The sequence below is a fragment of the Ceratotherium simum genome, chromosome 30 (genome assembly GCF_057802395.1).
Source record: "Ceratotherium simum simum isolate JZ-2026a chromosome 30, ASM5780239v1, whole genome shotgun sequence".
Taxonomy (NCBI): Eukaryota; Metazoa; Chordata; class Mammalia; order Perissodactyla; family Rhinocerotidae; genus Ceratotherium; species Ceratotherium simum.
The window spans coordinates 20,399,515-20,426,141 of NC_141929.1; the positions used below are offsets into that span (position 1 = coordinate 20,399,515).

The following is a 26,627-nucleotide window of genomic DNA, read 5'->3' on the forward strand; positions in this document are numbered from 1 at the left end:
TTCTTTAGAAATGAAGACTGACCTGAACTTATTATTGGAGTGTCTGAAGTATCAAATGGACAACCCTTTTTCACAAAAGGATGCTTTGGTCACTATTCATTCAATTTGTCAACAAAACAGTAAGACATGATAGTGAATTTTTATCTGTGATTCTAATTCTTTAGTACTGTGGTGTATGAAATATGCATAGTTCTTTCTCTTCCACTCAGTTACTCTACATGTTATATTACTATGTTCATGTGATTTATTTTATCTTTAAAAGAATAATCAACATAAATATCATTTCTATTTTGTTTTCTCTGCACACCCTACAGGTAATGCAGCTGTTTATTTTCGGGATATCGGTGGTTTGATATTTGTAAAAAATCTTGCAAAGTCAAGTGAACATAGCATGGTAAAAGAAGCGGCTTTATATACATTAGGAACTGTTGCAGAACAAAATGGTAAAATATAAAAACTATATTTCATTGTCCTTCAAGCATTGTGTTATACTTTAATGAACTACTTAAAAAGTAATTTTAGAATTAAATTTCCTTTTTTACATGTCTGGATAGTTTTATCCAGGTATTTTATTTATTTATTTAAATTAATGCATACCAAAGATTTTATTTAACTTATCGATTAATGAAGGAACCAGTAAAATATTACAACTGTTTCAAAGTCAGTGGCAAAAAACAATATAGGCATTTGGGAATGCTGAAATAGATTTGCAAATAGCCACATAACTGGTCAGTATTTGTAGGGCAAAAATCAATTGCATTCCACTGGCCAAAATGTTTTGCATTTCTATGAACAAGAATAACTTGAGTTACTATCAGTTTTCTACAATTTACAGAGTTGTAAAATAGCCCAAAGACAGTGAAAGGCACAGATAATCTAGAAGGGTGTGCTAGACAGGACATTCAGTAATCATTTTCATCCGTTTCAAAATCGTTCACAATTTTTCTTGCCATTAGTTGGAAACATTTTTTTCATTTTGTCTTTTACTATGCTTACCTTTTTTTTTTTTGCCATGCAAAAGTTTTTTATTTTTATGAAAATGAAATTCATCAATCTTTCTCTTTTTCTTCTGGATTTTGAATCATAGGAAAGTTTTCCATACTGCCAGGTTATAGGGGAATCCACCCACATTTTCTTTTGGTACCTGTATGGTTTTATTTTTTATTTTTTTTGTGAGGAAGATTAGCCCTGAGCTAACATCTGATGCCAGTTCTCCTCTTTTTGCTGAGGAAGATGGGCCCTGGGCTAACATCTGTGCCCATCTTTCTCTACTTTATATGGGACACTGCCACAGCATAGCTTGACAAGCAGTGCATTGATATGCGCCTGGGAGCCAGACCTCCGAACCCCAGGCCGCCCAAGCGGAGCTCGAGCACTTAACTGCTATGCCACCTGGCTGGCCCTGGTTTTATTTTTTACTTTTACATTTTTTATCTTTTTGGACTTTCCTGGGGTATGGTGTGATGAATGGATCTACTGTTATCGTTTTTGTATGGCAATCCATCTATTCTAACATTTCTTCTTTCTTTCTTTATTTTTCTATTATATTTATTACGTTGAAACACGGTAGTTGTTTCCTGTTTTACACTTACTAAAAAGTAAATATTTTTCACGTTGATTTGAGGTGCTGCCATTATCACTTAATGAGTTTTAATATGTGGTGGTCTATCTCTGGTTTTTCCATTCTGTTCTTTGTCTTTATTTCCAGATACTTAAATCAAAAGATAAAGATAACCCACAACCATCTTGTATGTGGACAAATATGCTCTGTGTATAGAAATTCATTTGGGGAAAATATTTTCTGTAGTATATGTGAAATGAGGTTGAATCTAAACTATTGTTTGTCAAACAACTTTATATTCTTATCTTTTCATCCACTAAATATATCTTCATCACTTATTAAGAACTAAGCTCTGTGCTGGGCACTGGGGATAAATAAAATATCGTCCTTGCCTTTGAGAGAGAATCTAATAGCTGGTTCTAGACACTAGATAAAATGCTGATTATATGCCTGTTTCAAATTACTTTTTAAAAATTCTGTTTATTGCATGTTTATCACACACACAAAAACCCCACTGTCAGGTAGGTATCATTTTTGCTTTTTGAAAAGATATTTTTATTTCTAGAAAAGTCTTAAAAAATAGGACAAATATCATTTGTACCTCTGCTTTCTAAAGCAGGTTTCTGATTTTTCTTAAAATTTTCTCTTGCTATGTTTTGTTACTTACCCATCCTCTTAAAATTTTTTTTGTCATATTTTATTTTTATTTTTGGTTTAGTTAGGTTTTTATTGGAAATTCTGGGGGATTGTGATACATCTTTTAGAGGCTAGATCAAATACTTCTGGTTAAGATACTGCTGCTTTGATCTGCTAACTGAGTAAGCACATATCAATTTGTCAGAAATCTTGTTGTATGACTAATAAATGTCAATGAAATGAGATCTGGTTAAGAACCATCCTATTTGGCAACTGTATATTTTGTTCAGCATATTTTAAAACTTGTTCTAATGCATAGAAATTAAAATTATATTTTTATATTTCAGTTTACTGTCAGCAGACTTTGTGTACTTCAGAATTGTTTGATGACCTAACTTGGTTCTTATCTAATAATGATTCAAACACAAATTTGAAAAGAATGTCTGTCTATGTTATTTTGGTTCTAGTTTCAAATAATAGTAAGTACCTTTTCTTATGTTGTAGAAACATTTAAAAAAAAACAATAAATTGGAACAGTCATTATCAATCTTTTTATTCTAGTCCTTATATCAGTGTCTTTTTAAAGTCTTACTAACTTCTGAGAGCTACTAGCTTTAAAGAAAACAGAATTGATAGCATACATTTAATTGTTTGATATTTGTTAATTTTAAGAAATGATAAAGTGATTTGTACTGTTTAATTAACATTGAAAAGGAACAGCTTTAAAAACAAGAGAGGCACTTAATGAATTAATTTGGTTGATTTATCCACTGAATTGGGCATTTCGTTACAGTATTTACTGTATCAGCCGACAATGGCCTTAAGTTTCATGTAGCTCTTGGCTAGTTTTGGGGGATTTTTTAGTTTTTATTTTGGAATAATTTTAGATTTGCAGAAAAGTTGCAAAGATAGTAGAGAGTGTTCCTGTATACCTACTGCCCAGGCAAAGTTTATTTTTAAACATTGCTTTATTTAAGTCTTCAAACTGTTAGACATTTTATAAGCATTTAAAACACTTCTATGGGCTGGCCCTGTGGCTTAGCGGTTAAGTGCGCATGCTCCACTGCTGGTGGCCCGGGTTCGGATCCCGGGCACGCAGCGACACACTGCTTCTCTGGCCATGCTGAGGCTGCGTCCCACATACAGCAACTAGAAGGATGTGGAACTATGACGTACAACTATCTACTGGGGCTTTGGGGAAAAAAAAGGAGGAGGATTGGCAATAGATGTTAGCTCAGAGCCGGTCTTCCTCAGCAAAAAAAACAAAAGAGGAGGATTAGCATGGATGTTAGCTCAGGGCTGATCTTCCTCACACACACACAAAATAAATAAAACGCTTCTAGATTTTTTTTTCTATTTTGAATTTTTTTTTCCTGTTTTGGAGCATATTTTGGTATTGTAACATAGAATCATACAAGATAAATGTTTTGTGATTTTTAGAGGAAATTTGAATGCTGTCATTCTCTAAACATAGTTAAGTGTATTTTCCATAATAATCTTGATGACTCATATTTATCTATGGTAATTCTTATATTTAGTAATGCTTTAAAGTGATTTAAAAGTTATTTGTTAAAAATACTACTTAGATATTTTCCATTTCTGCAAAATTATTTCTAAATAAAAGTCATATTCATGTAATATGGCTATTTTTTTAAGGGGCTGGACAAACGCTTGTGAGAGAAACAGGGTGTATTACAGTTTTGTCACAGTTGTTCAGGTGAGCAAATATGAATTTCTTGTTATTATTCATTTCTTAAGACCTTAACACATTTGTATTAATTTACTTCCTGTTCTTTTTAACCTAATAGGTCAGTTCTTTCAAAATATGAGTTGAATTTGTCAGATAAAAATGTTTTCCAGAGTTATCAGTTGTGGTCTTCAGTGTGTAGTACTCTGTGTGTCTGTGTCAACAATCCTCAAAATGGTAATTATCTCAAATATTTAAAGATAAAAATAAAGATAAAAACAAATGGAAAATGATATTTTCCAAATATATTAAAACATGATTGACTTTGTCTCCTTTCAGATGAGAATCAAATGCTTTGCTGTTCACTTTTTCCACATGCTAATGACTGGTTAATAAATTGCGTGAAACCTGAGATAATTCGCCCTATTTGCTCATTTATTGGACTCACTCTTGCAAATAACAGTAAGTATTTATTATTTTCTAAGTTATACTTGAAGAGACATATTTCAAAGCATAACAAAAACCTATTGAATTAATTATTTAATTAATTGAATTAATGAATTAATTTTATTCCAGTAACTTGGGTCATTTTGGATGCATCTAGACTGTTGCAGATATGAAAATCTTAAAAGTTAGGAAGATAGTGGGAAGATGGTAGTGGCAGCATAGTTTTGAATTTCCCCAGGTACCCTCACAAAACAGAACAAGTAGACAGAAAAACTAAAAACCCACCGAGTGTGTTCTCTGACCACATTGAACTAAATTAGGAATGAATAAAAATAAAACATCTAGAAAATCCCCAAATATCTGGAAATTAAACAACTCAGTACTAAAACAAACCAAACAAAAACAAAAAAAACCACAAACCTATGAGTCAAAGAATTAATCATAAAGGAAATTAGAAATATTTTTAATTGAATGATAATGAAACTACAACATTAAAAAACTGTGAGATGCTGCACAAGCAGTATTTATAGGGAAATTTATAGCATTAAGGCTTGCATGAGAAAAGAAGAAAGCTCTCAAATCAGTTATATTAGTTTCCACCTAAGAAACTAGAAAACAAAGCAAGTTAAACTCAAAGTAAACATAACAAAGGAAATATTAAAGAGATCAGAAACCAATGAAATAGAAAAACAACAGAATAGAGAAAAATCAATGAAACCAAAAGCTAGTTCTTTAAAAGGATCAATAAAATGGATCCTTTAGCCAGACTAATCACGAAATAAAGAGAGAAGGCCTAAATAACCAATATTGGAAATGAGAGGTAACATCATTATAGATCTTAACAGACATTAAAAAGATGATAAAGGAATAGTAGAAACACCTTTGTGACACTGAATTTGACAACTTACATGAATTGGACAAGTTCTTTGAAAGACACAAACTACCAAAGCTCACTCAAGAAGACACAGATAACCTGAATGTTCCTATATCTAGTAAAGAAAACAAATATTTGGAGAGTGATGTCAGCATCATGGCAGAGTGAGCTTTCCTGTAAACTCTTCCCCCAATAAGATACAACAAAAGGTCAATCATAGACCAACAAGGGACTCTCACACAGCACAAAGGGACATCAGAAAGACCCACAGTGCCACACATCTGAGAGTGGACGTGCTGTGGCCCCCAGAGGAAGTGGGGAGAGGTAAGGAGAAATCTTCTCCCTCCCCATCAGATCAGCAACTTGTGTCATGTGGCTCCCAGAGAATGGGGAGGGACAGCCCTCTGTGGGGAAACCGTAGCTCTTTGGGCTCTCTCAGCCAGTGGGAAACTCCCACACAGAGGACTCAGACCTGCTGCAGGGGTGCCATCAACATTTGAGCGCTCCAGGAGAGCAGATAATGAGGGGCGAGTGAGAAGCACTCCCTCCCCCGGTACCCAACGGGCAAAAGAGAGAGCCCCTGCCCCCCGCATGCCTGACACTGCAGCTCAGCCGACCAGTCAGAGCAGCCAGGGTGGAGTGCAGGGGGCTCAGATTACATAGCCTTTGACCCCCACACGATGCTGGCAGGTGGAAACTGCAACCAGATATTTCCAGGATGAGGAAAAACAAAGCCAATATAACAACCATGATGCAAAAGTACATTAAGTCGCCAGACCAGAAGGAAAATGACAAGCACCCAGAAATCAACCCTGAAGGCACAGAAATCCGTAACCTAAATGACAGAGAATTCAAAATAGCTATCATAAAAAAGCTCAACGAAATACAAGAAAACACAGATAAACAATTCAACAAGATAAGGAGTTTCTTCACAAAAGAGATTGAAATCATGAAGAAAAACCAATCAGTATTGATGGAGATGAAGAACACAGTGGAGGAGATAAAGGAGAATATGGAGTCTTTAAAGAACAGAGCTGACAATATGGAGAAAAGAATTAGCATTATAGAGGGTAGGAATACAGATATGCTCCAGATGGATGAGGAGAGAGAACTAAGACTATAAAGAAATGAAGAAAGTCTCTGAGAAATATCCGACTCAATTAGGAAATGTAACATAAGAATTATAGGTATTCCTCAGGGAGAAGAGAGGGAAAGAGGAACAGAGAGCCTATTCAAGGAAATAATAGCTGAGAACTTCCCAAATCTGGGGAAGAAGCAGGAAATACCAGTAAGTGAAGCCAATAGGTCGCCTAAATATGTCAACAGGCAAAGGCCCACTCTAAGGCATATAGTAGTAAAGCTGGCAAAAGTCAATGACAAAGAAACAATATTGAAGGCAGCTAGGGCCGGCCCCGTGGCTTAGCGGTTAAGTGCTCGCGCTCTGCTGCTGGCAGCCTGGGTTCGGATCCCGGGTGCGCACCGACGCACTGCTTCTCCGGCCATGCTGAGGCCGCATCCCACATACAGCAACTAGAAGGATGTGCAGCTATGACATACAACTATCTACTGGGGCTTTGGGGGGAAAAATAAATAAATAAATATTAAAGGCAGCTAGACAAAAACAAAAAATAACGTACAAAGGAACTCCCATCAGGCTCTCAGCGGCTTTCTCAACAGAAACTTTACAGGCTAGGAGAGACCAGAATGATATATTCAAAATACTGAAAGACAAAAACTTTCAGCCAGTAATACTCAATCCAGCGAAAATATCCTTCAAATATGTTGGAGAAATAATAACTTTCCCAGATAAACAAAAGCTAAGGGAGTTCATGGCCACGAGACCCCCACTACAAGAAATGCTCAAGAAGGCCCTCAGGCCTGAAAAAAAGAAGAGAAAGGGAATACAAAGCTTGGAGCAAGGAGAAAAATAGGTAGACAAAGTCAGAAAAATAGTAGATCTTTACCGGAATAGATTAGCAACCACTTAGATACCAAAATCAAAGATCAAAGGAAGGAAATCACCAAAAATAAATATAACCTAATCACTTTAAACAAACACCCACAACACAAGATAGAATAAGTTGTGACAAGAATAACTTAGAAGGGGAAGAGGAAAGAGATTGAATTGACTTAGTATAAGGAAATAAAAGGCCATCAGATAATGGACTATCTCATATACAAGATTTTTTATATAAACGTCAAGGTAACCACTAAACAAATAATCAGAACAAAATCACATATGATCCTAAAGCGAAACCAAAAGAGTCATAAGACAGAACAACCAAACAGAATTGGCAGTCTGAAACACATGGGACAAGAAACAAAGGAAATGCAAAAGAACTGGAAAATAAGCTATAAAACAACAACATTAAGGCCTCATATATCAATAATTACTCTAAATGTAAATGGATTGAACTCTCCAATCAAAAGACACAGAGTGGCAGGATGGATTAAAAAGCAACACCCAACAATATGCTGCCTCCAGGAAATACATCTCAGCTCTAAAGACAACCACAGGCTCAGAGTGAAAGGATAGAAGACAACACTCCAAGCTAATGGCAAACAAAAGAAAGCAGATGTTGCCATACTTGTATCAGACAAAGTAGACTTCAAGATAAAACAGGTTAAGAGAGACAAAGAGGGGCAATATATAATGATGAAAGGGACACTCCACCAAGAAGACATATCAATTGTAAATATATATGTACCCAACATAGGAGCACCAAAGTACTTAAAGCAACTATTAACAAACCTAAAAGGAGATATTAACAACAACACAATAATAGCAGGGGATCTTAATACCCCACTTACATCAATGGATAGATCATCCACACAAAAAGTCAATAAAGAAACAGTAGACTTAAAAACTGGACGAGATGGACCTAGTAGACATATACAGAGCACTCCATCCAAAAATGGCTGCCTACAGATTCTTTTCAAGCATGCATGGAACATTCTCAAGGATAGACTATATGTTGGGAAACAAGGCACGCCTCAATAAATTTGAGAAGATTGAAATCATAACAAGCATCTTTTCAGACTATAATGCTATGAAACTGGAAATCAACCACAAGAAAAAAACTGGGAAAGTGACAAAGATGTGGAGATTAAACAACATGCTACTGAACAAGCAATGGATCATTGATGAAATTAAAGGAGAAATTTAAAAAATCTGGAAACAAACAAAAATGAAAATATGCCATACCAACTCATATGGGATGCAGCAAAAGCGGTCCTGAGAGGGAAATTCATAGCAAGATAGGCCCACCTCAACAAACAAGAAAAAGCCCAAATAAGCAACCTTAAATTACACCTAACAGAACTAGGAAAAGAAGAACAAACAAAGCCCAAAGTCAGCAGAAGGAGAGAAATAATAAACATTAGAGCAGAAATAAATGAAATTGAGACCAAAAAAAAAAAAAAAACAGTAGAAAGGATTAATGAAACAAAGAGTTGGTTCTTTGAGAAGATAAACAAAATTGACAAACCCTTAGCCAGACTTACTAAGAAAAAAAGAGCAAAAGCTCAAATAAATAAAATTAGAAATGAAAGAGGAAAAATTACAACGGATACTATGGAAATACAAAGGATTATAAGAGAATACTATGAGAAATTATATGCCAACAAATTGGACAATCTACAAGAAACGGATAAATTCTTAGACTCATACAACCTCCCAAAACTGAACCAAGAAGAAATAGAGAATCTGAATAGACCAATCACAAGCAAAGATATTGAAAAAGTAATCAAAAACCTCCCAAAAAATAAAAGTCCAGGACCAGATGGCTTCTCCAGTGAATTTTACCAAACATTCAAAGAAGATTTAATACCCATCCTTCTCAAACTATTCCAAAAAATAAAGGAAGATGGAACACTTCCTAACTCATTCTACGAGGCCAACATCACCCTGATACCAAAGCCAGACAAAGACAATACAAAGAAGAAAAATTACAGGCCGATATCGCTGATGAACATAGATGCAAAAATCCTCAACAAAATATTGGCAAACCGAATACAGCAATACATTAAAAAGATCATACACCATGATCAAGTGGGATTTATACCAGGGACACAGGGATGGTTCAACATCTGCAAATCAATCAACATGATACACCACATCAACAAAATGAGGAATAAAAACCACATGGTCATCTCAATAGATGCAGAGAAGGCATTTGACAAGATCCAACATCCATTTATGATAAAAACTCTCAACAAAATGGGTATAGAAGGAAAGTACCTCAACATAATAAAGGCTATTTATGACAAACCCACAGCCAACATCATACTCAATGGGGAAAGTCTGAAAGCCATTCCTCTGAGAACAGGAACGAGACAAGGCTGCCCACTCTCACCACCCTTATTCAACATAGTACTGGAGGTTTTGGCCAGAGCAATTAGGCAAGAAAAAGGAATAAAAGGAATCCAAATAGGCAACAAAGAAGTGAAACTCTCACTATTTGCAGATGACATGATTTTATATATAAAAAACCCTAAAGAATCCATTGGAAAACTATTAGAAATAATCAACATCTACAGCAAAGTCGCAGGGTACAAAATCAACCTACAAAAATCAGTTGCATTTCTGTATGCTAATAACAAACTAACAGAAAGAGAGCTCAAAATGATAATACCATTTACAATTGCATCAAAAAGAATAAAATATCTAGGAATAATCTTACCAAGGAAGTGAAAGAGCTATACAATGAAAAGTACAAGACGTTATTGAAAGAAATTGATAATGACAGAAATGGAAAGATATCCCATGCACATGGATTGGAAGAATAAACATAGTTAAAATGTCTATATTACCTAAAGCAATCTACAGATTCAACGCAGTCCCAATCAGAATCCCAATGACATTCTTCATGGAAATAGAAAAAAGAATATTAAAGTTCATATGGGGCAACAAAAGACCCCGAATAGCTAAAGAAATCCTCAGAAAAAAGAACAAAACTGGAGTCTTCACAATCCCTGACTTCAAAACATACTACAAAGCAATAGTAATCAAAACAGTATAGTACTGGTACAAAAACAGACACAGATCAATGGAACAGAGTTGAAAGCCCAAAAATAAAACCACACGTATACGGACAGTTAATTTTCGACAAAGGAGCTAAGAACATACAACAGAGAAAGGAAAAGTCTCTTCAATAAATGGTGTTGGGAAAACTGGACAGCCACATGCAAAAGAATGAAAGTGGACCATCTGCTATCGCCATTCACAAAAATTAACTCAAAATGGATCAAGACCTGAAGGTGAGACCTGAAACTATAAAACTCAGAAGAAAATATAGGCAACACTATTTGACGTTGGTCATAAAGGAATCTTTTCGGATGCCATGCCTACTCAGACTAGGGAAACTAAAGCAAAAATAAGCAAGTGGGACTTTATCAGATTAAAGAGCTTCTACAAGACGAAACCAGGATCAAAATGAATAGACAACCCACCAGCTGGGAGAAAATATTTGCAAAACATATATCTGACAAGGGGTTAATCTCCGTAATGTATAAAGAGCTCACACAACTGAACAACAAAAAACAAACAACCCGATCAAAAAATGGGCAGAGGAAACGAACAGACACTTCTCCAAAGAAGATATACAGATGGCCAATAGGCATATGAAAACATGTTCAGCATCACTAATCATCAGGGAAATGCAGATCAAAACAATGCTAAGATATCACCTCATGCCCGTTAGAATAACTATAATCACCAAGACAAAAAATAACAAATGTTGGAGAGGATGTGGAGAAACAGGAACCCTCATACACAGCTGGTGGGAATGCAAACTGGTGCAGCCTCTATGGAAAATGGTATGGAGATTCCTCAAAAAATTAAAAATAGAAATACCCTATAATCCAGCTATCCCACTACTGGGAATCTATCCAACGAACCTGAAATCAACAATCCAAAGAAATCAACAATCCAAAGAGGCTTATGCACCCCTATGTTCACCGCAGCATTATTCATTATTCTGCAGCCAAGAAGTGGAAGCAACCCAAGTGTCCCTCAACTGATGATTGGATTGAGAAGATGTGATATATATATACAATGGAATACTACTCAGCCATAAAAAAGACAAAATTGTCCCATTTGCAACAACATGGATGGACCTGGAGGTTATTATGTTAAGTGAAATAAGCCAGAAAGAGAAAAACAAACACTGTATGATCTCACTCATATGTGGAATATAAACCAATACATGGACAGGGAAAACTGTATTGTGGTTGCCAGGGGCAAAGGGGGTGGAGGGTGGGCACAAGGCGTGAAGGGAGATATGTATATGGTGATTGACAAACAAAAATGTACAACCAAAATTTCACAATGTTATAAACTATTAAGACATCAATAAAAAAAAAAAAAGAAAAAAAGAACCTATACTAAAGTAAGACAGACTAAAAAAAAAAAAAGAAAACAAATTTGTAGTTTAAAACCTTATCACAGAGGAAATTCCAGGCCCTTATGGCTTCACTAGTGAATTCTACCAAACATTTAAGGAAAAAAAAAAAAAAACAATTCTACATTAATTATTCCAGGAAATAGAAGTGGAAGAAACACTTCCCAACGTGTTTTATAACGTTGGGAAGCATTATTCCCGTACTAAAACTTGAAAAAGGCATTTCAAGAAAACTATAGGCCAATATCCTTTATGATCATAAATGTAAAAATCCTTAGCAAAATATTAACAGATCAAATCCAACAATATTTGGAAAGGATAATACGTTATGACCAAGTGGCATTTATCCTAGAAATGCAAGATTGGTTTAACATTAGAAGATTCACCATATTCACAGACTAGAAAAGAAAAATTAAACAATAATCTCAAAAAATGCAGGAAAAGCTTTTCACATAATACAGCATACATTCATGACGAAAGCTTTTGGTAAACTAGGAATGGAAGGGAACTTCCTCAATATGATAAAGGACCTCAACAAAATATTACAGCTAACATACTTAATGGTGAAAGACTTGATGCTTTCCCCCTAAGATTGGAAAAAAGGCCAGATTGGCCACTCTCACTACTTTAATATTTTACTGGATGGTCCACGCCAGTGCAATAAGGCAAGGAAATAAAATAAAAGGCACAGAGATTGAAAAGGAAGAAGGAAAAACAGTGTTCATTCATAGATGATGTGATTGTCTATGTAGAAAATCCCAAGAGTCTACAAAAAAGCTACTAGAACTAATAAGTGATTTTAGAAAGGTTGTAGGATACAAAGTCATATATAGAAATTAACTGTATTTTTATATAATAGCAACAAACAATTGGGAACTTAAGGAAACTATCATTTACAATATCAAAAAAACTATATACTTAGGGATAAATTTAATGGAATATGTGCAATGCCCATATGCTGAAAACTATAAAACATTGCTAACATAAATTAAAGAACACCTAAATTAGTGGGGAAATATATCACACTCATGGATTGTAAGACTCAATATTGTTAGAATGTCACTTCTCAGATTCATCTCTAGATTCATGGCATTCCCCATCAAAATCCCAGCAGACTTTTCTGTAGAAATTGACAAACTGATTCTAAAATTTACACGGGAAATGCAAAGGGGATAGGATAGTAAAAACTGTTTTGAAAAAAGACAAAAAGTATAGGATTTATGTTACCTGATTTCAATAATTACTATACAGTAATCAAGAAAGTGTGTCATTGGTGTAAATGTAGACATGTTAGATTAATGGAACAAAATAGCCCAGAAATAGACCCATACATATATACTTGTTGATTTTCTGCAAAGGTGCCAAAATAATTCCATGTGGAAAAAGATAGTATTTTTAATAAATGGTGCTGGAAAAAGTATCTATATGCAAAATATGAATCTCAATCCTTATCTTACACAGTATACAAAAATTAACTTGAAATGATCCATAGACCTAAATGTAAGAACTAAAACCATAAAGCTTCTAGACAAAAACATAGGAGCAAATCTTCATAACTTAGGAATAGACAAAGATATCTTAGGACACAAAAAGCATGAACCACTAAAGAAAAAATGATAAATTGGACTTCACTGAAATTAAAATCGTTTGCTCTTCCAAGATCCTGTTAAGAAGATGAAAAAGGAAGTCATAGACTGGGAGAAAATATCTGTGAAATATACATCTGATAAAGAACTTGTACCCAGAATATATAAAGAATTCTTTCTTTCGATAAGACAAATCGATAAGACAAAAAACAACCTAATGATTAAAAAATAGGCAAGATTTGGACAGATACTTAAAGAAGATATGAATATTAATTAAGCACTTGAAAATATGCTCAGAATCTTTAGTCATCAGAGAAATCGTAACTAAAACCCCAAGGAGATACCACTACACACCACTAGCACGGCTAAAAGTAAAAAGGCTAGAAATATTAAATATTGATGAGAATGTGGAGCAACTAGAACTTTCTCACACATTGCTGGTGTATGTCTATATTCAGATGTTTAAAACAAATAGTCGTTTCATATACAAAGGAACATTTCTCTATAATTCCAAAAATTGGAATCTATTTCCATGATGCCTTCACATTTCCTCTTTCTCTAAAAGCCAACTTGGATGACTAATAGTTATAGGACTTCTATACTCTCAGCAAACTGGTATGAAATACAGATTAGAGGAAATTTGAAATATTCAGTGTACGGTATAGACTAGGATGTTCTGCTTATAAGCCTGAATTTTCATTAGATAGGCTATAACTAAAATTCTTTGTGGTAACTGCCATTTTCATCTAAGCATTTAAAAATACTTCCTTTTTTCAAGATTTTTTTTTAATGAAAATGCTTGGTAGTGAAGAAGCCGATTTTGGAGTCTCCATAATTTTGAAAATATTCGTTTGTCCTTACGTAACATTTCCTAACAGTTCTTTCCCAGATGTAGAAAATTCTGAATGTGATTTTTTTTAGATTAAGATCTTTGTGTTTTATTGAACAATACAAAAAGTAATTTTTGTGTTTAAATCATCTTGGCTCAATTTATGGTTTTAGAGTAGACTGGGAAGAAGGTTTGTGGCAGAATTATAATCACTAGCCCATATATCCATTTGTTAAGCCCATTGCTGGGATAGGGGCTGTAGAGACTATTGAATGTACAGACCCATGGAATACTTTCCTGTCAGAATCATTTTCAACAGGGGAGCAAAAGACTAGATTTTTAAAAATTTTATCTGTCGTTAAGTTTTTGCTTAGGATAATGGTTGGAACTCTGAATAATATGTTATAATTTTATGCTCCAAGAAATAAAAGAATTAGGCTTAAATAAGATGGATGAAACGTGTTCTTTTGGAACATTTAATTACTTTACGCTTTGTAGATTCAAGCAATCTGAGGAATGAGTTTTGTTGGAATTCAGAAATAGGCAGCTTGCTAATTGCAATATAAAGCTAAATGAATGCATTTATTCTTTATAGCTCTATTGAAGGACTTAAGTTTAATAATGTCGTTCTTGCAAAAATATACCAGTTCTCGCTAAATGAAACCAAAGAAATATCTAAAACACAGGAAAGAAATACTGTACTTTACATGTAGTTGTACTATGTCAAAGTGAGTTTCTCACATAAGTAATCTAGCTTATGATTATGTATATGCACAGGTAAAAATTAGATTTTTAATTCATTTTGGAATTTTTAGTAAGTATTTGAAAAAGTCAATGTTATATTTAGTGCAAATTAATTGAATGAAACCATACACCTGTCTTGTTTGAGGTATTAATAGTTCTGCTACTTTCTTCCTTAAGCATATGTTCAGAAATACTTTATATCTGTGGGTGGACTGGATGTATTGTCTCAAGTTCTTGTGCAACTGGAATTGGATTCACACAAGACTGTTTCTAGTGCTAAGCTTGCAGTGGTGGTGACAAAAACAGTGGATGCGTGTATTGCTGATAATCGTGAGTGAAAATGCCTAGTAATTTTTCTACAATTGCATTTTGTTTGAATTCAGCATAGTGAGTGTCAAAATGATAGATTGAACACTAACATGGATTGGACTTCCAGTTTCTCACAAGTGGAAGAGAATCTGAGGAGTTATCTAGTCCAGCTCCTTATTTTCCCATGGAGATTATGACTTCCCTAAGGGTTCAAATCTAGGTCTTCTGACTTTAAGTCTAATGATAGACTCAAGATAAGATCCTATCATTCCTAAATCTTTGTTTCACTTAAAAAGCAGCATTAAATTAAAAAATTTAGATGAGAAATCCAGGGACGTTTTGGAGACATAAGGAATGGAAAGCCCAATTTATAGATTTTTTAGGATTATATAAAGTATTAAGGTATGCCTCTTTATGATAGGTATGAGGTTTGACTTAGATAATGCACCATAACTAATGAGTGGCCGAACCAGACTTGAACCCATGGCTGCTTCTCACATGCACAAACACTAAGGAATAATAGTCTGTGAATCTTTGTAATAAGCAACTCTTTTTTTTTTTTTTTTGGTGAGGAAGATTAGCCCTGAGCAAACATCTGCTGCCAGTCCTCCTCTTTTTTGCTGAGGAAGGTTGGCCCCGAGCTAACATCTGTGCCTATCTTCCTCTACTTTATATGGGACACTGTCACAGCATGGCCTAACAAGCAATGCATCTGTCCGCGCCCAGGATCCGAACCCCTGAATCCTGGGCCGCCGAAGCGGAGCACACGAACTTAACCACTACACCACCAGGCCAGCCCCTGTAATAAGCAACTTTTGACATACACAAATAACTGAAAAAGTAGATGATTTAAAAAAATCAGGGCCCGCCCCGTGGCTTGGCGGTTGAATGCGCGTGCTCCGCTGCTGGCGCCCGGGTTCGGATCCCGGGCGCGCACTGACGTACTGCTTGTCCGGCCATGCTGGGGCCGCGTCCCACGTGCAGCGACTAGAAGGATGTGCGACTATGATATACAACTATCTGCTGGGGCTTTGCGGGGGAAAAATAAATAAATAAAATCTTTAAAAAAAAAATCAATTATTGAGGGCCTGTTATGTGTTGGGCTCTATGTGAGCTCTAGAGATACCAAAATGATTAAGATATAGTCCCTTGAGGAATTCACAGCCTTATTATTGATATCAATATTGTTAGACTCTGGATGAACTCCATTAAAAGCCCCATGAGGAGAAGTATAGCTTAAAATGGCGGACTTCTTGAATTTTGTCACATTTCAGCGTAGCTTCAGGTATGCTTCATTACATCATTAACATCCGTAGAACCATGGCCAGTTAATAGTGTATTTCAGTGATGGACAGGAACTGGTTACATAGGAAGGTCTTTGCTGTCCAATCTAGATGAGAAGATGTGTGTAAGGTGAGATTCAGCATATTCAACTTTTAGGAAGGTAGTATTATTACTTCATATTCACAACATTATGCAGGACAATTAAGAAGAAACAATTCTTCAAAAAATTTGCTTTAGTAAAATGTCTTTAATATGGAAAGAGGGATTAATGAGGGCTATATAAGCCACCATCTTACTACAACACATTTATTTATATTCACACATATACACACACATATGTTAGATGTTATATGAGATATGAATATTAGAACTTGTATAGATATATAATATTCTCTCAGGATAAAATCTGAAAAATAGTATATGTATAGTTGTAAGTTTTAAGTTTGTACTTACTTTTTTTTTTTATTTCTGTTTTGTACTAATAGCTACTTTTGGGGTAGTATTATCCAAATACCACATTGTTTCGAAACTTCTGGCATTACTGCTTCATGAAAGTCTGGATTCAGGAGAAAAATTTAGCATCATACTTACTCTTGGTCATTGCACAGAGGATTGTGGTAAGTATTGGATTTATTTAATGTTCTTATTAAAACAGTGGAGTGGAAATACACTTTTGTTTTTTTCCCCCTAGTTGTATGAAAGGCTATACTGCCTTTCTCCCAGTCATTCAGGCCCCAAACCAGTCATTTTGCTCCCCTTCCTTCTTCATCCATTGAATGCAGTCAGTCATTAAGACCTGTGGTTCTACTTCTGTTTACCTCTCTTTATCCCTTTCTGCCTAATTCCAGTGCTACCTTCCCGATTTAGGCCCTCACCTCATCAACATCTTTCACCAGTGTTATTGCAATAGCTTCCTCCCTGTGTTCCCTTCCTTCTGTCTCTGTTTTTCAATCCACTCTTCGTACTGCTGGATAGATCTGAGACTGTTCTCCCTTGCTGAAAACCTTTTAAAAGTTCTGTCTGTCTTTCTCTGCCTATCATTCTCTCCTCTCTCTTTTTTCTCTTCCTCTTCCATTTTCCTCGCTCTCTCCAATCTCCTCCCACTCTCCCTCTGCCCACTTTCCTCCTCCTTTCTGACCCTCTCTACTTTTTCTCTCTCTCCCATTGTCTCTTCTTTGAATCTCCTCCCTCCCATTTTTCCACCCTCCTCTCTGCTCTCTTCCTTCCTTCATTTTCCATTCCCTTTACCAGTTTATTTCTCTATTCTTTTTCTTAACCTTTGTACGATTTAGGATTTACTATACCTTTTTTAAAAACAAGTGAGGGCAGTTTGTTTACTTTTATGAGGTATGACACTATTCTGTGGCTGTTTCAGAGATCATCACTTTTGAGACAGGTATTTTATATAAGTGGATTTTTTTCTAAATTGAAAATTCTTTGAAACTATTGTTTTTCTCTATTTTTAAAATTTGAACTATGTTAGTAATTATCACAAGGAGGAATTTTGACCTCATGCAAATAGTTTTTGATAAAATAACTATCTTCTACTTTAATTTTTGATGTTTTCCAGAAGAAAATCAGTATGACCTTTTTAAAAACAATGGGCTTCCACTCATGATACAAGCTTTAACTGAATCTCAGAATGAGGAATTAAACAAAGCTGCAACTTTTGTGCTTCACAACTGCAAAAAAATTAGTAAGTTTTCTGTTACTTTAAGAAAATACCAGCAGGGCCGGCTCCGTGGCTTAGCGGTTAAGTGTGCGCGCTCTGATGCTGGCGGCCCGGGTTCGGATCCCGGGAGCGCCCCGAGGCACCACTTCTCCGTCCAACGTGAGGCCGAGTCCCACGTACAGCAACTAGAAGGATGTGAACCTATGACATACAACTATCTACTGGGGCTTTGGGGGGAAAAAACTGAATAAATAAAATCTTTAAAAAAAAAAAAAAGAAAATACCAGCAAAAGTTTATAAAGGGTAATTTATATCTGCTTTGATGGGCCAAGTCCCTTTACCTCCCAGGATCTTCTTACATTTGAGAAGCAGAGTATATAATTTGGACATGACAGCTGGAGTATTTCAGCATATAAAAAACCTATATGGAAGAGAGCAACAGTATAAATAATTCACTTATTCATGCAATGTGGACAAATTTAGTTGTAGGACTTAAATTTGAGGGCTAAGGGTGCTTTATGATTAAATCATAATATAAAGTACCTTCATTTATTTATTTAAAATATGTTTGAATGCCTATTACTTGCCAGGCACTGGGCTAGGCATTAGGGATACAGTGGTAAGAAACAACAGTCTGTGCACTCTTAGAGCTTAGTTTAACTAGAGAAATAGACAGTAATTGAATAATCTCAGAAATGAATGTATTATTATAAATTAATATAAGAATTGTGAAGGGATGTAGCACAGATCTTAGCTTGTAACAAAGGAATCTGACCTAGACTTGGAGCAGAAAAGGCGTGGGGAGGAAGTGATTCTTGAGCCAAGATCTGATTAGAGTTAATTAGGTGAAAAGAAGGGAATTTGTTATGGACGAGTGTCTCAGGCATAAGCAACAGTGAGGCACAAAGGCATTGTGATAGGAGGGAGCCTGATGCATTGAAGGAATCGATGGCCAGTGTGTGTGGAGCACAGAGGGCAGTGGCCATAAAAAGGATTTTGGTCTTTGTGTAAGAAAAATTGCTGCCACAATATCTGAAAAGAGAATTTAAAAGATTATAGGGGGCCAGCCCCATGGCTTAGCGGTTAAGTGCGTGCGCTCCGCTGCTGGCAGCCCGGGTTTGGATCCAGGGCGCGCACCGACCCATCGCTTCTCCGGCCATGCTGGGGCCGTGTCCCACATACAGCAACTGGAAGGATGTGCAGCTATGACATACAACTATCTACGGGGGCTTTGGGGGAAAAAAAATTAATAAATAAAAAATTAAAAAAAAAAAAGATTACAGGAAGGAACTGCTTTATGAAAACTGTTTGTTTTTGTTTTAGAACTTCTTTAAAACCAGTATCCATACACCTGTGGGTATTTATGTATCTGGCATAACGTATTTTCATGCTCTTCTTTTTCCTATAACTCTGAAGAGTAAAGTCTAATTTATGACTGTTTGGGTCCTGGGCCTCTGCCAAGCACTTGCTTTCCACTTATTTTCAGTACCACTTAGGCAGTTAAGATAGTCTAGCTGGGAAAAATTTAGAGAAGAAGGTGTGAGCTTTGAGGTTGTCCTTATTTAAAGTGTTAAAATAACATTTCTAGTAATGGATAACTCACTCTTTTTTTCCCATATTACAAAGCTGAGAAATTATCTCTAAGTCTAGGAGAATATTCTTTTGATGAAAATGAAACAGAACAATTAAAGGACGTAAATGTGAAAGAGAAGAATCTTGAAGAGCACTGGAAGAAAGCAAAGGAAATTCTACACAGAATAGAACAGCTTGAAAGAGAAGGAAATGAGGTTGGCTTCTTTGTTTCAAAGAATGTAGAACTTTTTTCAAATTTTTTTTTTTCTTTTTTGTGAGGAGATCAGTCCTGTGCTAACATCTGCCACTCCTCCTCTTTTTTTGCTGAGGAAGACTGGCCCTGGGCTAACATCTGTGCCCATCTTCCTCCACTTTATATGGGACACTGCCACAGTATGGCTTTCCAAGCAGTGCATTGGTGTGCACCCGGGATCCGGACTGGCAAACCCCAGGCCGCCGCAGCGGAGCGCGCGCACTTAACTGCCTGTACCACAGGGCCGGCCCCTCAAATATTTTTTAACAATAGAGGTTGGAGGGTAAAAATTTTTCTTGCCAAGTTACTTTTTTTTATTTGAATGGGTTTAAAATTAAAATTCAATAGTAATACTTGAAGAATCATCCTTGAACATAGAAAAAAAGATTTTTAAAAAGTGGAGGGCCGGCCCCGTGGCTTAGTGGTTAAGTGCTCGCGCTCTGCTGCTGGCGGCCCGGGTTCGGATCCTGGGCGCGCACCGACACGCCACTTCTCCGGCTATGCTGAGGCCGCGTCCCACATACAGCAACTAGAAGGATGTGCAGCTATGACATACAACTATCTACTGGGGCTTTGGGGGGAAAAAATAAATAAATAAAATCTTTAAAAAAAAAAAAAAAAAGTGGAAATGACGACTGAAAAAATAAGAGACATGGAAGGTAGAGCCAGGAGATCTAATATCTGTATAATAGGTGTTCGAGAGAGAAAGGATGGAGAATTAATAATTTTTCTCTCTTTCTCTCTCTCCCTATATATATGTATGTATGTATGTATTATACACACATATCCATATTTTTTCTATGTATGTATGCTTTGTGTCTTCATATGTGCATGTATTTTTAAAAATAAAAACATAGTGTCCAACTTAGTGTAGTATAGTAATTTCATTCTTTTAAATGACTGAGGGGCCAGCCTGATGGCACAGCAGTTAAGTGCATGCACTCCGCTTCAGAGGCCTGGGGTTCGCAGGTTTGGGTCCCGGGTGCATACCGACACTGCTTGTCAAGCTGTGCTGTGGCGGCATCCCATATAAAGTAGAGGAAGATGGGCACAGATGTTAGCCCAGGGCCAGTCTTCCTCAGCAAAAAAAAAGAGGAGGATTAGCATCGGATGTTAGCTCAGGGCTGATCTTCCTCACCAAAAATAAAAAGGAAATAAATAAATAAATGACTGAGTAGTATTCAATATCATAGATGTACCATAATTGATTTAACTAGTCCTTTATTGATGGACATTTAGATTATATTCAATTTCTCACCAATGTAAATAACTCTAGAGTAAATATCCTGCTACCTATATATATATTTTTGTTGTTGTTGTAACAGCTTTATTGATATATAATTCACATACTGTACAATTTACCCAATAAAAGTATATGTTTCATTAGTTTTTAGTATATGCACAGAATTGTGCAGCTATTACCATAATCAATTTTAGAACATTTTCATCACCCCAAAAAGAAACTGCATACCCTTTAGTGGTCACCCTCTCTATTCCTCCCATCCAACCTCCCCTCAGCCGAGACAACCACTCATCTATTTTCTGTCTCTATATATTTGCCTATTCTGTACATTTTATATAAATTATATATAATATGTGGTCTTTTGTTATTGGCTTCTTTCACATACATACAATTCACCCATTTAAAGTGTACATTTCAGTAGCATTTAGTATATTCATAGATATGTGCAACTAGCACTAAAGTCGATTTTATAATATTTTCATCACCTTAAAAACACCTTTAGATGTTTCCCTGTACCCCTCACCCCAGCCGTAAGCAACCACTACTCTACTCTCTATAGATTTGCCTATTCTGGACATTTCATAGGAATGGAATCATGTAATATGTGGTCTTGTGTGCCTGGCTTCTTTTACTTAGCATAATATTTTCAAGGCTCATCCACAGTATGTATCAGTACTTCATTCCTTTTTATGGCCAAATAATTTTCCGTTGTATGGATATACCGTATTTTGTTTATCCATTCATCAGTTGATGGAACTCTTCTTTTACCTGTAACCTATGTCTTTATAGTTAGCATGGGTTTCTTGTAGACAGCATCTAGTTTGGTCTTTTTTTATCCTGTCTGACAATTTCTGCCTTTTAATTGATGTGATCACTCTATTTATGTTTAATGTAATTACTGGTGTGTTTGGGTTTAAGTCTACCGTATGGCTACTTGTTTCCTATTTGTCCCATTTATTCTTTGTCCTTTTTTCCTACTTTCCTGCCTTCTTTTATATTATTTTAAGATATTCTATTATATCTCATCTTAGCTTATTGGCTAAACATTCTTGTTTTTTTTTAGTCACTGCTTTAAGGTTTATAATATACATCTTTAACTTATCATGGTCTATATTCAAATAATATTATTACACTTCATGTATGTTATAAGACCCTTATAATAGTATGCTTACATTTCCCTTTGTTTTTTGTGCCATTGTTGCCATACATTTTACTGCCACATTTGTTGCAAACTGCCCAGTAATGTTATTATTTTTGCTTTAAACAGTTATCTTTTTTCTGAAATATTTTACTTTTTATTAAGGTATTATTTACATACAATAATAATAACACATTTTAAGTATACAGTTTGATGAGTTATGATAATTTTATACAGTGGTGTAACTAACATGACAATCAAGATATAGAACAGTTCACTCACCCTGAAATGTTTTCTTATGTCCCTTTGCAGACAGGTACATTCCCCATCCTCAGGCCCAGGAAATCACTGATCTGCTTTCTGTCACTAGTTTTCCTTTTCTATAATTTTACATAAATGGAATCATATATTACATAATATTTTGTGTTTGACTTAATTCACTTAACATAATGTTTTTGAGATTCACCAATGTTTTATTAATATTTTATTCCTTTCTGCTGCTAAGTAATATTCCATAGTAAGGCCATACCGCAACTTGTTTATTCGTTCGCCAGTTGATGGATATTTGGATTGCTTCCAGATCTTGGCTACTATGAATAATGTTGCTGTGAACATTGGTATACACTTCTTTGTGTGAAATGTACATTTTCATTTCTCTTGGGTAAATACCTACGAGTGGAATCACTGGGAAGTTATACTTTAAAGAAATTATGAACCTCCTTTAACATTTCTTATAGTGCGTCTGCCTATTCACTTGCCATCACTCAGAACAACAGAACACCAAAAGAAGAAAAAGTCCCTTCTTTCTCTTCCAGCCTTGTATTGGCCCTCTAGCACTTTCTAACAGCAGAGCCTAACATCAAGCCAGCTATAGAATAGTGATCCATGGAGTCTAGTTTCAGTTTTATAAGGCAGGGCAAAGAAGGATGGGTTTGGAGCTAAGAAGCAATAAATTAATAACTGGTACACCCTTTATGCCAGGTACACAACTGTTACCTGGGGTACTCCTTTACCATCATCTTATAGATTCTCTTTGTATCCTTCCTTGTTTGCTTCCTTGTTTCCTGGATCCCATGTCATCTTCTCTTTTTTCGGTTTAGTCTCTCATTTTGGTGGAATACATTCTTCTGTAGCTTTCTGAGAAAGGGTACATAGGATTTAAATTTTTTGAGACCTTACAAATATGAAAATATTTTTATTTTACCTTCAGAATTAATTGATAGTTTGGTTGGACAAAGTATTCTAGATTGGAAATCACCTTCCCTCAGTATATTAAATGTGTTGCTTCACGGTCTTATAGCTTCCAGTGTTACTCTTGAGGTCCAAAGTCATTCTGATCCTTTGGTGTGACCTGTTTTCTCTCTTTGGAAGCTTGAGTAATCTTTATTCCCAATCTTTTGAAATTTCACGCTGAGGTACCATGGTGTCAGTCTCTTTATCCATTATGTTGTACACTTAGTGGGCCCTTTCACTCTGGTAACTCGTATCCTTCAGTGCTAGGAAAGTTTCTTGCATTATGCTGTGCTGATTTCTTCTCTGTTTTCTCTTTGCTCCTTTTCTGAAACTCCTGTAATTTATTTGTTGCACTTCTTGAGCCAGTCCTCCTTCTTATCATTTCTCTCTTATTTTCCTCTTTGTCTTTTTTGTTCTCCATTCTGGGAAATGTGTTCATATGTACTTTTTAAACTAATCTATTGCGTTTTTTACTTCTATCCTTTTTAGTTACCAAAGCCTCTTTTTCACTCCCTTTAAATTATTTTATTTCATGGACTTAAGATTCTTCTCTTAAATATTCTCTTTCTTCACTTAAATATATAATGATAGTTTTCATTTTTAAAGTTTTTTTCTTCCTACCCTGTCTTTCTCCTCTGAGTTTTTTTTTTTTCTTTCTTTCTTTCTTGGTCTTTCTTCAGATTTCTAGTGGTCATTGGTTGCTGCTCAGATTTAAGACTCAGACACTAAAAGTCTCCTTGGAAATTTGTTGTGGATTCTTATAGGATGAATTAGGTAAGTCCCTTTTTTGGAGAACCTCCAATGTCTAATCTGCCTAGAGATTGTCAGCCAGTGTTCTGGAATCAAATGGGGGAAGAGTTGGAGGTCTTAGTATTTTGTATGTATTTACATACATTTCGTATGTATTTACATACGATTTGCTTAGTCTTTTTTTCTTGGTAGTATTCTGCTTTCAGCTTTGCTTGGCATCCTCTAGTGCAGAGACTATTTTATCCCCTCCAGAGATTGAACTTCCAGCCTTGGGGAAGGAGGAGACCTTCTGGTGTCATTCAACTGCCTGCTAAGTATGTGTATGTGCGAGTTGGGATCTAGTAATCCAACTAATTCTTAAACAGACTTTCATTCAATCTTCCTATTTTTAACACCACCTTCACTTCACCTTCTAGAGGTTCCTGCTACCACCAATTACTAAGGCTTTTGAGAATTTTGTAGCATATCTTAGGTAGTTTCTGGGCTTTTCCCATTGCCAGCTTTGGATTCAGCTTTGTCAAGTCGGCTAAGTAGGTTATCATTCATCTATCTGCTTTCCAGTTTCCAAAATTTTGTTGCCTTTATTTCTTCTTCCATTTCTCCTTGTACTTATGGGTTTATGCCTTTTTAAAAACTGTTGTTCTAGTTGGTTTTTTGAAAGAACCAAAAATAAATATGGATGTTAAATTCATCATCTTTACCTGGAAGCCCACTTTATTCTTTTTTTTCATAATTACAGAGTATTCCATTGTATGGATATGCTAGCTCCCTTTCTGATGAACATTGAGGTTATCTCCAACCTTTAATGATTAGAAACAATGCTGCAGTTAATAACATTAACATTTTGCATATGTAAAAGTATATCTAGGATTTTTTAAAAAGATATGCATAATTTTTATTATGAAAGATACTGTCAAGTTGTTTCTCCATAGAGGTTGTATCAATTTACACTCCCACTCATAATGTATGAGAGTGTTTCCCTTATACCCTTTTGATCTTTGCTGATGTCATAGATGAAGAAAGATATCTCAGTGTAGCTTTAATGTTGATTTCTCTTATTACAAGTGGCATGGAGCATTTTTTCATGTGTTAAGAGCTATTTATATTTCCTTTCCTGTGAACTGTTCATCTCCTTTGTCTGTGTTTCTACACTATTGTTGATCTTTTTCATATTTCATTGTAGTAGCTTTTTATAAACATTATTAGAAAAATTGTACTGTGGCCCAAGATATGACTTATATATATTTTTTCTAGGTGTTTTGATTATCATTTGGTTTTGCTTCTGTCCCTTTTTCCCTCTTAGTCCCTCCCCGCCATATTGTTCTTGGTCTGTAGCAGAACTTTATAATTTTATTTATTTATTTATTTTTTTGCCCAATGTAGCAGAACTTTAAAAACAATTTTAGGGCTGGCCCCGTGGCTTAGTGGTTAGGTGCGTGCACTCCGCTGCTGGCGGCCCGGGTTCGGATCCCGGGCGTGCACCGACGCACTGCCTCTCCGGCCATGCTGAGGCCACATCCCACATACAGCAACTAGAAGGATGTGAAACTATGATGTACAGCTATCTACTGGGACTTTGGGGGAAAAAAATAAATAAATAAAATTGAAAAAAATAAAAAATAAAAACAATTTTATGTGATAAACTATATTAGCTTTTTCCTTTTATGATTTATTGATTTTATGTAATACTTGGAAAGGTCTTCCTCCTTTGAGAATATTAAAATGTCATGGTTTCTTTTAGAACATATATAATTTCAATTTTTTATATTTAGTTTGAGTTTTGTGTAAATTGTGAGATACAGATCCAATTTATTTTTTTCCGCAGATGGCTACCCAGTTGTCCCCAAATCATTTATTGAATAAACTCCCTTTTCTTCCTAATATAAACTGCCCCTTTTATCACGTATATTCTACTGACAATCATAAACTTTTTCTGCGTTATTTAAAGGGGGTGTAAATTGGATTATAAAGCAAATAGATTATCTTGAAATTATTTACTTGTCATTTTTACATTACAGGAAGAAATACAAAGAGAAAAATATAAGGATAATATTTCATCTGTGAACATAAATATTCAAAATACATTGAAACACCTCCATGCCGATAGTATTGGTGGAGGTCCCAAAGCAGAAGATAAGGATAAAAGCCAGTCTAGAAGGCTTCAGAGTTATAAGTCCCCTGGAGTCATGTCTCAAACATGTACAAATGATGACCAAATGAAGACCCTGTTAAAGAATGCAAATCCAGTTAATGCTTGTTATAGGGAGAGTGGGCAAAATAAGACTTTATGTAAAGCCAATTCAAGCTGCAGTCAAAACTTACATGAAGAAATAACTTTTGAAAAAAAGAATTTTGTTTCTCAATCAAGGTATAGTCGAATAATTGTTTTATTTATTTATTCAGCAAAT

General features: G+C 35.4%; 1 protein-coding gene across 1 annotated transcript in view; it reads left to right on the plus strand.

Annotated features, from left to right (window-relative positions):
* The window catches only part of TERB1 (telomere repeat binding bouquet formation protein 1), a 53,676-nt gene that overhangs the window by 15,188 nt on the left and 11,861 nt on the right, over window positions 1-26,627 (plus strand). Inside the window, exons 3-13 of the mRNA XM_004431687.3 lie at window positions 9-119; window positions 315-443; window positions 2,545-2,676; window positions 3,854-3,914; window positions 4,006-4,121; window positions 4,224-4,346; window positions 14,943-15,095; window positions 16,844-16,975; window positions 17,929-18,054; window positions 19,657-19,817; window positions 26,238-26,587. Coding sequence (XP_004431744.1) covers window positions 9-119; window positions 315-443; window positions 2,545-2,676; window positions 3,854-3,914; window positions 4,006-4,121; window positions 4,224-4,346; window positions 14,943-15,095; window positions 16,844-16,975; window positions 17,929-18,054; window positions 19,657-19,817; window positions 26,238-26,587 — 1,594 coding nt within the window. The remainder of the gene's footprint in view (window positions 1-8; window positions 120-314; window positions 444-2,544; window positions 2,677-3,853; window positions 3,915-4,005; window positions 4,122-4,223; window positions 4,347-14,942; window positions 15,096-16,843; window positions 16,976-17,928; window positions 18,055-19,656; window positions 19,818-26,237; window positions 26,588-26,627) is intronic.